This window comes from Colletotrichum phormii (genome assembly GCF_030913505.1).
Source record: "Colletotrichum phormii strain CBS 102054 chromosome Unknown BDP81scaffold_5, whole genome shotgun sequence".
Classification (NCBI taxonomy): domain Eukaryota; kingdom Fungi; phylum Ascomycota; class Sordariomycetes; order Glomerellales; family Glomerellaceae; genus Colletotrichum; species Colletotrichum phormii.
Genome location: NW_026851447.1, coordinates 547,526 through 560,679, shown reverse-complemented (window position 1 = coordinate 560,679; position 13,154 = coordinate 547,526). Strand labels below are relative to the sequence as shown.

Below are 13,154 nucleotides of genomic sequence, written 5' to 3'. Positions count from 1 at the left end.
CGAACCCCGCGATTCGATAATAGTCGTCTTCCAGCTGTGGTCTAGAATCGCCTGTAAACTCGGATCGTTACCGCACGAATACCTACCTATTGGTTCTGGCCTCCTTCGGATCCGACATCAGAAGAACCTATCCGTCCGTAGGGCGCGCGCGCGCATTCACAAGGCCTTACCATCGTTTTGTGTTGCCGAGAGATAAACCGCCCCCTCGTGGTTCAAAAACTTGGCGAACCGGGTCTCTGTCGCATTTCCACGCGCACTCATTGGATCATCTTACCCACGCGATCGCGGGGGCCTACAACGCAAAGTCGCACAAAGTGTGGAGGCTTTCCAAGCTCCCAAGCCCGACTTAGCACCTTGGCGAAAGCTTGAGTACTTCTCGACCTTTTGTGAAGCAAAACCCCTCTCAAAGAAAGGCCGCCAAGATGCCTACCCTCGCGCTCACAAACTTCAATATCCTCGTGGGCCTGCTGGGTGGCTGGATCTCGCTGTTCGGCCTGGTCTCGTACCTATGCAAGGAGAACTATTACCTCTCCGAAGCCCGTAAGTTCCACCCCGCTGTTCACACGTTCACAGCCCAATGGACCCCTCAATGACGAATGGCGTCAAGGGTTGCAGTAGATGCACCCAGATCGCCATGCAAGACGACGTGCCCTTCTCGATTCGTCTTGCATCAAGCAGCTAACCAAAACCCGACAGTGATATCCCTCCTCGCGGGCGTGGCCTTCTCCCCTCCCGCAGCAAACCTCATCAGACCGCTGGAATACGCAGGCACGGAAGAGGATGTAGAGAGCGTCACCCTCGCCTTCTCCCGCCTCGTCCTCGGCGTGCAGCTCGTCCTCGCCGGCGTCCAGTTGCCCAGCAGGTACCTCCGCACGCAGTGGAAGCCCATGGCCCTGCTCGTCGGGCCCGTCATGACCTGCATGTGGCTCGCGACATCTCTCCTCGTCTGGGCCATGGTACCGCACATACCGTTCTTGCACGCCCTCGCCGTTGGCGCTTGCGTGACGCCCACGGATCCGGTGCTGTCCAACGTCATTGTAAAGGGCCGCTTCGCCGACCACAACATCCCCACGGAGCTGCAGAACCTCATCATCAGCGAGTCCGGCGCCAACGATGGGCTGGGGTACCCGTTCTTGTTCTTCGCCCTGTACCTGATCAAGTACATTGGCGACGGCGGCAAGCAGGTCTCTGGAGGCGCGGGCTTGGCGATGGGTCTGTGGTTCGGCGAGACCTGGGGCTACACCATTATCCTCAGCGTCATCTACGGCGCCGTTGTGGGATGGCTCGCAAAGACGCTGCTCAGATGGGCCGAGAAGCGCAAGTACGTCGACAGGGAGAGCTTCCTGGTCTTTGCCATCTCCCTGGCGCTCTTCATCGTCGGGACGTGCGGCATGATTGGCAGCGACGACGTGCTCGCGTGCTTCGTCGCCGGCAACGCTTTTACGTGGGACGATTGGTTCCGCTTGGAAACCGAAGACGACTCCTTCCAGCCAACGATTGATATGCTCTTGAACGTCACCATCTTCATGTGGTACGGCGCCGTCATCCCGTGGAACGAGTTCCTCCACAACAACGTGATCCCCATCTACCGCCTCATCCCGCTCGGCATCTTGGTCCTGCTCCTGCGGCGCTTACCCTTCGTCTTCGCCATCCACCGCTTCATACCCCAGATCGAGCAGGTGAAGCAAGCCATCTTCGTGGGCTTTTTCGGTCCCATTGGAGTATCGGCCATCTTTTACCTCTACGTCACAGTCGAATTCCTGCACACGCTAAACGAGGGCGACGAACCTCGTTCGGATGTCGCTCACCTGCCCGAGATAGTCAGAGTCGTCGTCTGGTTCCTCGCAGTCTGTAGTATAGTAAGTGACGCACTCCCCAAACCGTCGAGAACTAAAATGAAGTTTCAAATAGGTGGTCCACGGGCTGAGCATCCCGCTCGGCAAGCTCGGCTACTACGCTCCGCGCTCGCTCTCTAGAGGCATTTCCTTCATGAGCGGCGACGGCGAGGGTGGTGGCCCCGAGGCCACTCGACCCTCGTTCCGCATCCGTGGCAGAGTACTGTATCCCTTTGGTCGTTCACGATCCCAAGGTATCGAAGCAGCGACAGGCTCAGGCTACGATACCGAGTCGCGGGTACAATCACAGTCACAGTCACAGTCACAGTCTCAACCCCAGTCCGACGTGGAAGGAGCAAATCGGCCCATCTACAGAATTGGAGGCTCAGTCATCCCTCCGCAGCCTGCGGGCGCGGACGAGCCGGGTGCGGCCCCTCCTTGGACGAAGCGGCCCGATCAATCGGAGCAGAAACGTCAAGGCCCCGAAGACGGAGAACACGACGTTCATGGTTCTCAGACAAAGGTGGCTGATCAGCAACAGCAACAGCAGGCGCAGATGCCACCGCCACCAGAGCTCCCAAGTCGTACAATCCGGTTTCCGGACGAGACACCCGCAGCACCTCGGTGATTTGCAGGAAGGAAAAAAATCCTCCGTGGGGCAGCAGATTTGTGCGTGTGATGCAGACCTCTTTCTACAAAAGACGTTTCTTTGACTTAGACGTGAGACAAACCCACGCGGGTGACAGAATTCCATGTCTCTCGGGGGGTTAGGTACTCTCAGGAAAGCAAAAAGGGGAGTATTTGGAGACGACAAATCGCGGTTAGTTAGTTGGTCTTTCAAGTGACGCTTTGTCCCATCTTGTTCGTACTCGTAGAGGGTCGAGCAAGCGCATGCTCCATTATGTTGTAGATAGAGAACTGGGATAGAACCGGCTGGAATACCCGTAATTAGACGTCTAATTGACTGGAAAGATTGCCACTCGGTATTTGCTCGGTCCACCATTTGCGAGTTGTGCAGTACACTCTTCGGAGTCGCCTAGAGTACAGTACCTTATAGTTGTTGCCGTACGTAAACCAAGCTTCTGGGTGGTGTAAGGCCGTTCGTTGATTGGTGCTCTTGGGTTTGGTAGGCTGGTAGCTGGACTCTAGGTAGGCTGGGGGAGACTAGGTTCGCCGTTGGCTGCGGTCTAGGTGATGTCTAGTACGTTTCGATCAAGGTCAGATGGAAAACCAGCTTTATGCACGAATTTAGCCACAGTGCGAGGATTTTTTTACATAATGAATCCAGTCTGCTTTGTGCAACCCGACCGGACCAAGACTGGTTGACACACGATTGCGAAGGCTAACTAAACGTTTAGTGAGGTGGTGGTATTAAGGCGTTTTGTGCGAGATTCGGAGCGATGTCGGGGCTGAAGAGGTAAGTGTCGCATCTCGATTTCCTAGGAGGCTGGCAGGTTTGTTTGTGTGGTTGTTTAATCCCGCTCAGACGGCGAGGCTTGAGCTGGGCTGAGGCCCAGACTCGGACAGAAAAGAATTGATCGACTGGTTGAACTGCTTCGCTGGGAAAAGGATGGTGGCACGGTGGTAGTGGTGGTGGTGGTTGTTGGTGCAGATTTGACGATCATCTGCGGGAAGGGTTGCATTCACCACCGGGCTCCGTTCCTGACGGTGGAGGGAAGCGGGAGCCTATCAAAGGGCCGATGATTGACATCGGACGCAAGCAATGCGGCAGGCTGATATCGTGCCAACCCGTCTTCCGCCGGTTCTTGCGTCGGATTACCGTAGGCGGCCAACGGTGGCTAGATTTGGCCTGGTTGTGTCGTAGGTACGTAGGGTAGTAGCAGTTCGTTGCAATGACTAACTGGTGTTGCAGACAATCGCTGTCTTGCATTTCAACGAGTAAATCTAGAGGTGGGCCAATGAGCTAGGCTATTTCCCGGCGAAAAGGTAAAAAAGGAAGAGCTTGTCTCTGGACGGAGGGAGGGAAATCGGACGGTTTCTGGAAGGCCGAGTAGTCTTGTTGGATGGAATGGTCCGGCCAAGGTTAGCTTCAGGACACACGCCGCAAAGTCGTACCGTCTCTTGTTGAGGGGGGTGCGTAGTATTGCTGCATAACGAGGGCAACTAAGATCCGCTCGGTCTTGATTTCGATACTTTAGGTTGACCGGGAAGGAACCCAGGACACAAACCTACACAGTCCCGTTGGAGGAGAGGTAGGTACGTGGGCCTTTGCCTGCGTCAGCTGTAGCAACAGGTAAGCGCTGACGTCCAGAGAGGAGCCGAGCTGCGTATTAAAGTCGATGACAAGAGTCCGTGAGAGAGTTAGTTTCCCGCGGCACCGGTCTGGGTCGGCGTAGCTCGACTCCAAAGGAGAGGATCAGGTTACTGTTTTCGTCCAATGTGCGGGCACCCGGTAAAGTTGGCCACAGCGACCACTGACCAGTTTTGGTAGTTCACAAAAGTGAGCAAAGACTCAAGGAGTCTCCTAGGAGTTGCGGTCCGCTGCGTATCACGAGACTTGGCCAAAAGCGTATTGTTTGTGGAGAAGGCTCTAGGCAGAGAGACAAGAGAGGCGTACATACGAACAAGAGCCAAGTCGTATCCGCACTTGGAAGAGGCCAGATTGCTTCAGTATCAAGCAATATGCTACTTGGTGCCTGCAAGATGATGAAGACTGACGTTGATTGTTGATGAGGGGCAAGGCCGAGTTGTGAATGTGAATGTGACGACTGACGAGTGAGGTAAGCCTGGCGAGGCAAGGAAGGCGGCGGCACTGCAACTCTGCATCGCCGGTGCATTGGCATCCTGGCGACAGGTCAGGGACCAGAGCCTGAGCCACCGGGAGTGGCCCAGGGTATCGAGTCGAGGGTTCAAGAACCTGGCACTGCCTGGAAGCAACCTGGAAGGGGCCTTTGGGCCCTTTACTCCGTAGGCCCTACCGGTATGAGAAACAGTGGAATGGGGGGAGCAGGCCCGAGGAATGTGGCTCTACCTGGGCTGAAGTGGGTTTCGAGGCGGGCAGGCAGAATTGCTGCACAGGGTGATGAGGACTGGTTTGTGACTTTGTATCCGTAGTTGGTACACATATCCGTGGACAGTAAGCAGGCACTAAAGGCCAGAGGCCTTGCTGGAACCTGTCACAGCGAAGTCAGTCAGGTAGGTAAGCGTGTATCAGTAGAGGAAGGTAACCTGAGATAGAAGATGCAAAGGCTCATCTCGCAGAGCAATGTCATAATTTACCAGGTATCCGTACTACGTACTCGGTACCGGAGGGGCCATCCGCCATCGGGACGCGCGTGTTTTAGCTGCGGTGCCCTGGTCTGCTTATCAGTCGTTCTTTCCAAGGACCACGACCAAGATGTGTGGGTGGTGGGTGGTAGGAGGAGGTCGGTCAGGACGGCCAAGGGATCGGGCGACGCGGGATGTGAGTGAGAATGTCTTGATGGTCGACAGAAAGAATGAAAGATTCTCACACTGTGCTCAGACTTTAGCAAGGGACCGACGCAAGACAAGCCTCTCATTGGCCAGAATGTGGGTGGCTTGAGTGGACTCAGGGCACCGGGTGGGGCACTCGGAGAGGGCTGCCATCTGTCTTGGCGGCGCGTGGCGCAGGTGCCACACGGTGCGTTCGCGTAAGTCTTCCGCCGCAGACACACGGCCAATCCTGTACCTTTCCCTTCGGTACGTACCTCCAATGCAAAGTCGGAATGTCCTTCGAGTTTTTTTTTGTACGGATCCCAGCAGATTTCCACGCCTCTTCAACCTTTTGCAGTTCGACTGCACACTTCAGTGTTAATCGACCATGTTCCAGAGCCACGGCCGCAAGCGCGGGAAGAGCACAGGGCGTCAGTCAGTTCCAGCTCCAGCTCCAGCTCCAGCTCCAGCTCCAGCTCCAGCTCCAGCCCCAGCTCCGACTACCTACCGTGCTACCTTACCTTAGCACCTGGTCCTGAGGTACAACTCCAAGCAGACACGCAGACATGCAGACCGGCAGGATAGTTCGATGAATCTAGCGTGCTCAAGGTTGCGGCTACCTTTATGAGTATCAGGCCCAAACGGGAAGCTTGAGCACTGGGCATCCAACGCCACAACGCCAGCTGCAAGACGCAAGACCAACTCTAGGATCCATCCATACGGATACATGGCATTCTCAGCAAGTCGCACAACCACTCTGGTTATCTCGCTCTCATTCCCATTGGTAGTCTGGTAAAGATACCTATCTGCCTACCGTCCGTTCCAACACTCGAGTTGCAGCGCCATCTCTTCCTCCGTCCCCTGCCACTTCGACCTTCACTTACGTCTGTCTGGTCGGTACACAGAGGAAGCCATGCCATGTAGTACCTAGGTAGCTATCTGAGGCAAGCTATGATCGAGGAGGACGCTGCAAGATGAGAAGAGAGAATGACACGGCACACACCACCACTTCTTAACTCACACCTCAGATTGGCTCCCGCCCACGCACAGCAAGCGAGCGCGTCTCGGAGAATGGGACGGCCTGATGGCGAACAAGCTTCAGACCGATCCTTATCGTACTCGTTCAGTCCCAAGATTGAGTGAAATACCTGAATACCTACCTACCTTACTACCTTACCTGCCCTAGTTATGCCTTGTCGCCGCAGCTTGCGTCAGGCTTTTCTGGACACGCTAACACCTAACTAAGCCAGATAAGCCATCCAACGAAGCCAAGTATTCAAACGTGCCGTATATCCTCAGCTCGTACAGAGTACGCATACAAAGTATGAGAAATGATCCAGCCACGCCTCTACTATTATCCAATACCTTACCTTAGATAGGTAGCTTACCTTCACCTTGCCTTATATTGCTGCAACTTGGACACACACGGAAACAGCACACACAACCACACACGCCCGCCCGCCCGTACGCCGGCCTGCACATCACCAAACGATCAAAACTCACCCGGTCCACAATTTGTTCCATATCACTCACTGATCATCAACTGTGCTTTTTTTCGTCGTTTCTGCGTCTGTGCCTACCATACTGCCTGCCTACACCTCCCCTCTCTGTGTGCTGCCGTAGTATCTTGATGCCAGTGGCTCGGTGCTTACTCCGGCCATTGCAACCCTTCGGTATCATCTTGTGTTGCCTGCAAATCCAGCGAGAGTTGTAGCCTCGAGATTATAATCGTCTCCGGTCACCGGGGGCCGGCGCTCGTTCATCAAGGTCACACAATACCGGTCGATAGCCGTCTGTTGTCATCACTGACATCCATCCGCCCGTCTTGTTGTCTGCTTTTTGTTTATCGCTCTTCTTCTTCTGCTTCTTCTCGTTCTTCTTACAACGGTCGCTGCATTTGCAACCAAACTCAATCGGTCTGGATTCTGGACCACCTCTGGACACTCACACACACACACAACATCTCTGGAACGACGGGCGTTGGCTTCATTGATTGGCTTCATCTATCTGCACCCCGATTCGAATCGCCCTTCACATATCCATCCCCCTGTCTCATTCACTTTGCCCAGCCCAATTTCGAGTCACCGCTTTCCAAGGGACTGGCCGCTTTTTGAGACATTGTTACCGCCTCGACTTGGACTTTCTGGAGATTGGAGCTGCCCGCACGCACGCACGCACGTACACGTACCAGTGCAGACTCCGATTCCTGGGCATACAATTTCCGCCCTCGCCTTCTTTTTTATTTTTGCAATTTTTGCCCTTCTTCTTTTTTTCTCCCTCTGCTCATCGTAACTTGAACTACCTACCTAGTAGTATTATCACTCCCCTCCCCTCCAACTAGACCGGGGAATAACCAAGAGGAAAAGAACAAGAAACACCCTTACTGCATTCCCTCCATCCACACCCCCCCCCCAAAGTCCCCGACAGAAAGCCCAGCGCGAGAAGAAGGAAAGACGATTGAGAAAAAACAAGAGACATTTGCGTTCCCCGGCGCCGCAGCAATGTGCTCTTAGGATAGACCACCCTATCTGCTACGAAATTTCAAGCACCCACGCACCCAAGCTCCGCACCGTACGAAGGTACGGACGGATACAGACAGCAGAGAGGAAGGATTTACAGGGCCCCTCCCAACGATCAACCACCGACCATTAGGAGTCTGGGACCATTACCCAATTGCCCCGACCGACGGCCGCTCGTCAGCAACAAGGTTACACCGTGTATCCGCCGCCCATCCCGGCTCCAGCCCAGTGCGACAATCAAACACAAACTCACCTCGCCCAGCGCAAATCCGGGTCGGACTCGCATTAGAGGGACACTGGACGGTGGGCCCCCACTCCACCGCCTTGGTCTACTACACCACTTTACCACGAGACGCCCTTTTCCCCACAACATCCCCAGACCGAGCTTTCACCTCCTCCCCTTTCGTCGCCATCTCCGTCGTCGTCGTCGTCGTCGTCGTCGTCGGGCCTCACCACACTCACCCATCTTCCATCCATCATCACAGTCTCTGGCCAAGGTATGACGACTGCTGGTGCCGCTATCGGTGCCAGCCCTATGCCAGCCGTTCCGGGAATGTCCCCCACCGGCGAATTCAACGAATTTTTGGAATACGACGAGAACAACCCTTTCGGTGACTCGAGTCCTCTGCCGACAAATTTCGACCTAAACGCTCACGATACCCTCAAACTATCCGATTTCCCTCAGTCGCTTCACGAAGCAAAGTCGCTCGAACCACAAGCGACCCTGCTAGCCACCGGTACCGTCGCCGCTGGCTCGCCCGACTCCCTCATCGACTCATTCCGAGATTCTTCCTCCGACTCTGCGTCCTCAAAAAGGACCGCCAGCTCCGCCTCAGGAAAGACCGCCGACGTAATGATGACCGATGGAGCCGACGTCAAGCACGACTGGGACGCCTCGGCCTTTGTCGGTCGTCCAGAAGACAGTATCTTCATGTTCGGCGCAAATGCCGACGCGACGCTGCCCGACGGCCTGGATTTGAACGATGACAAATTTATGGACGAGTCCTTCGACTTTGAGAGTGCGTCAAGCAGTCCCAATGCAGCCGGTGCCATGAGCATGGAGTCGCCAGAGATGCCCACCATCCACACGAATGGACCGCCAAAGACGATCGCTCCGGGCAATCCCAGAAACGCAAACCACGGCAAGCGGAACTCAGTGAGTGGAATTATGCCGCGCGACACGACAGAACCCAGCTAACTCGACCCAGCAATACTCCATATCGCAGCCCATGAATGGATTGAAGATGACCAACTCGAGAGAATGCTCTCCAATGTCACAAAATATGATAACCAGCCACGAGGCATCCCCATCAGCCTTCTTCAACAGCTCGCCCTCGCCCGGCGCACCAGACTTCAATGCTGCCGCCATGGGTGCCATGAACCCGCAAGGATTCTGGCCTGGCAAGCTGGATCCCGCGGCGCACCAGATGGTTGCCAATATGCCCATGCAACCGCAATACCACCAACACGATGGTCTCCCGGTCCCGATGCCACAGCAAATGCCGATTTTCACTCAGCCGAATTTTGATTTCCTCGGCCGCGGTTGTCGGTTGACGATCCACCCGACGCCCTCCAAGTCGCGCGTTGAGACGCAGATTCCCATCAAATTGACGCTTTTCCCGCTACCTCCTGGTATCAAGCGTTTACACCTGCCAGTGCACACTATCTCGAAGCCAAAGCTGCTAGCCAAGCCACCAGCCGAACGGACGCCCGACATGCTGGAACTGTACACCATGCTTGTCTGCACTAGTGCGATGCAAAACGGGGACAACAAGCGCAAGGCCTTCCAGCGCGCCGCAGCCGCCACTCACAGCCCCGTCATGAACGCCCGATCCGTTAGCGACGAGGATGACGAGGAGAACAAACCGCAAAACGGAGGGGAAGTGCGCATTTGCGCCGGCTGTATCACCCGAGAGCGTAAGCGAGCCGCGAGGAAGAAGATTAAGAAGGTTGAGGAAGAGGAGATGTGGAATCGCGACGAGACCAGGCGGGTGATTGTCTTCAACACACAAGAAGTGAAGGAGTGGCAGACACCCAACGGCGTTGTGTCAGACTCTACGGTGACAGGGCGACCGGAACCTGTGGCGCCCCCCGGTGCCATGCAAGTCGATGCGCCGATGAGAATCGCTTGCTACTGCAGGCACCATGCTGAGAAGTTGGGATTCCAGGTCATCTTCACCATTAAGGACTGGCAAGACCGGGTCGTGGCACAGGAGATGTCTCAATCCATCATGATCACTGACGATCACAAGACGCACCCGATCCCGCAGCAGCTGAACCCGCCTGCGGCCCAAGCCCCTGACAACAACAGCAGTAGCAATCTGGTACCTATGAGGAACGCTCCGATGGAATCCAGCCCGCTCAGCAATGGTGGAACACCTTTCCGACTGTCTCATTCGAGCTCCGACCTACAGAACATGCACCGCAATTCCGCCCCTCAATTCCCAGTTGCGAATACGACGACTAAAGCACCAGCTCCTCCGGCCTCGAGCACTACCCCTCGTTCACTATCGCGACCACAGTCTCCCAACGCGCATGGTGGACCTCAGACGAAGAAGCGCAAGGCCAGCACAGGATCGAGAGTACCGATAGGAATGGCAATGACGCGCCTGGACACAACGCCGCCGCCAACCCAGATGCCCAATCCAATCCCCGCGGCTGCCTCCGCATCGACATCACCATTCACGCCCAACCTGACCAGCTTCCAGACTCCTCCCGAAGCTGTGTTTGTTCAGAACGGTGCTCCGCCGCCGATGCCTCAAGCATACGCTACTGGCCCGCCTACGCCCAACAGCAACGACCAAACACTTTTCACCAATGCCAACCGCTCAGCCAGCATGGACAATGTTGCCATGCCGATGTTCTCTGCACCCGCATCGGCACATCAGAGCCGCGCTGCAAGCCCCAGTGGACTGCGTAACGGCGTGAACGTGGTGTCGCAAAACCAGTTCAACACGATGTCATACATGCCGACGAACGCCGTTGCTCCAGCGCGACCACAGCCGACCATCCACAAGATCATTCCCAACGAAGGTCCGAAGTCTGGTGGCATCGAGGTTACGATCCTCGGAGCCAGCTTCTACCAGGGTCTCGAAGTGCTGTTTGGCGACCAGAAGGCCACCACGACTACTTTCTGGGGCGAATCATCCCTTGTCTGTCTTCTGCCTCCCTCGCCTGTCTCAGGGGCTGTTCTCGTTACTTTCAAGCAAAGTCAAACGCAAGCCGGACCACCGTTCCCCGCCATGTCCAAACAGAACCAAATGTTCAAGTATGTTGACGACGACGAAGAGAAGCTCATTCGCACAGCTCTCTCAATTCTCGGTCACAAGATGTCTGGACAGATGGTTGACGTCAAGGAGCTTGCTCAACGCATTATCGGCCAGGGCGACTCAAGCTGGGGCGCATCTGGTCCCTCGGGCAGTGTCGGCGGCTTTGGTGGAAGTACCTTCAACATGAGCACCGAATCTCAACTTCTGAAGTGCTTGGAGCTCATCGACCTAGATGACAACCCGAGGATGTCGAGACTTGATTTGAGAAGGTCCACTGGTCAAACGATGTTGCATATGGGCTGCGCATTGGGATACCATCGCTTCATTGCTGGACTGTTGGCACGCGGTGCTAACCCAGACTTGCGGGACAAGGGTGGTTTCACTCCCATGCATCTGGCAGCAATGAACGACCATGAGTCAATCGTTCGCAGACTGATGCAGGCGGGTGCTGATCCCACGATCCGCAGTCTTTCGGGACTTCGCCCCGCCGATGTTGCTCGCTCACGCAAGGTCATCGATCACATCCGTCGTTGCGAGCGTCACATCCGCTCCAGGAGCGGTGGCTCACTGCACAGCAGAGCAAGCAGTGCTGCGTCCCTGAGATCGCTGTGGGATCCACTGGGCATGTCTAGCGAGTCGGAGTCTGCAGACGACGGCGAAGAAAGCCCCGAGTATTCGTCGGGAGATTACGAGGATGACGAGCAGGAAGAAGAAGACTCTTGGCTTGATATGCGCCGCCGATCCAGCAGCCATGCGTTCACCCCCCGCCCCGACAGGCAGAGCATCCTCCAACGGGGTCAAGACGAGATTCAACCGGGACTTGCGTCGCCCACAACAGCCATCGCCTCGGCCGTCAGAGACCAGTTCTCTGCTCAGATTCAGCAGTTCCAGCAAGCCATGACAATGCACTTCCCCAATCTCCCGCAGATGCCTGCTTTGCCTAGGATGCCAATGCTCCCTGACTACCATGCATACCTCCAGCAGAATCCTCTCATGGGTAGGGTCACCTCGCTCATGCCCGGCATGTCCGGCTCACGGCCTGGCTCGGCAGACGAGGAGACACCCAGACCGATGGACGGAAGATGGTGGGATCTATCATCGTTCAGGAACACCAACAACAACTCGGCACCGCCGCCGGCCTACGACGAAATTTTCCCGCAAGAAGAACTCGACAAGAAGCAAGCCGCCGCTCTTGGAGCCGCTGCTGAGGCTGCTGCTGACATCAAGTGTGCAACTATTTACGACACCCAGACAATCGAGGTCACGGAGGCATCGTCGAGCACGGCGCCAGTGCCAAGCGTACTCAGAATTGGACGGAAAAGTGCCATCACGAAGGAACAGCAACAAAACTTCCTCCGGGCCCACGAGGCCAAATTCAAGGGCATGCGTAGCGACAAGAACCTTTGGTTCATTTGGGTAAGCCCCCACCGCACATGAGTTCCAACTGACCCGTTAAACTGACTTGTGCCAGATTCCCCTTCTCACATGTATTTTGGCTGCCATGTTATACAGCCGTTATCCTCACTACTTTGCCGCAGCCTGGTCCATGCTTGGATCTGTTGCCAAGGTGGACCAGGTTCCGGAGATTGTAAGGAACGTTCAGGACCGTGTTGTTGAGGTCCTATAGATCATTTCGACTTGCTTCAAACCAATTACGTCACGCATTCGGTCAAACGTATGGCCTTGTTCGGTTCTTTTTTTCGGATCAAAGGGGAGAAACGGAGTTGATATCTGCGGGGGGACAGACACATGTGGAACAGAGTTCGCCCCCTGCCTACAGCGACTAAGGCTGGGTTAAGATGACTGGCACGGCCAAGGAATGCCGTGCCGTTGCTTGGGTCTGGGTTAAGTGAGGACTTGGACGTTGCGCAGCGCCGGTACGGAAAGAAGTTCCCCACGGAACCAGTAAGCCATCCATCTCGCTGGGCAATTTTCTGCCCCTCAAATCTTTCTTGATAGTTCACTTTGTTATTTTTCTTCATTTGTTGGAGTCCCGCGAGGAGTCTCGATGCATGTAGCTCTGCCGAGGGAGCAGACACGGTATAGAGGACCAAGATGGTTGTGTCGAGTATTATATAGCGAGGGGTGCTTTTTCCAACTATTTTACATAGAGGTAG

General features: G+C 55.5%; 2 protein-coding genes across 2 annotated transcripts; both read left to right on the top strand.

Annotated features, from left to right (window-relative positions):
- Nucleotides 1-422: 422 nt before the first annotated feature.
- On the top strand, nucleotides 423-2,463 carry BDP81DRAFT_458927 (Sodium/hydrogen exchanger family-domain-containing protein; the record flags this gene model as incomplete). Its single annotated transcript, XM_060593477.1, has 3 exons — nucleotides 423-540; nucleotides 697-1,859; nucleotides 1,912-2,463. The coding sequence occupies 3 exons, from the start codon at nucleotides 423-425 to the stop codon at nucleotides 2,461-2,463; spliced, it is 1,833 nt and encodes a 610-aa protein (XP_060448061.1).
- A 6,377-nt stretch (nucleotides 2,464-8,840) lies between these two features.
- Nucleotides 8,841-12,664, top strand: BDP81DRAFT_313944 (uncharacterized protein; the record flags this gene model as incomplete). The annotated part of the gene is made up of 3 exons (XM_060583945.1): nucleotides 8,841-8,924; nucleotides 8,977-12,453; nucleotides 12,509-12,664. The coding sequence occupies 3 exons, from the start codon at nucleotides 8,841-8,843 to the stop codon at nucleotides 12,662-12,664; spliced, it is 3,717 nt and encodes a 1,238-aa protein (XP_060448060.1).
- Between the last annotated feature and the right edge of the window lie 490 nt (nucleotides 12,665-13,154).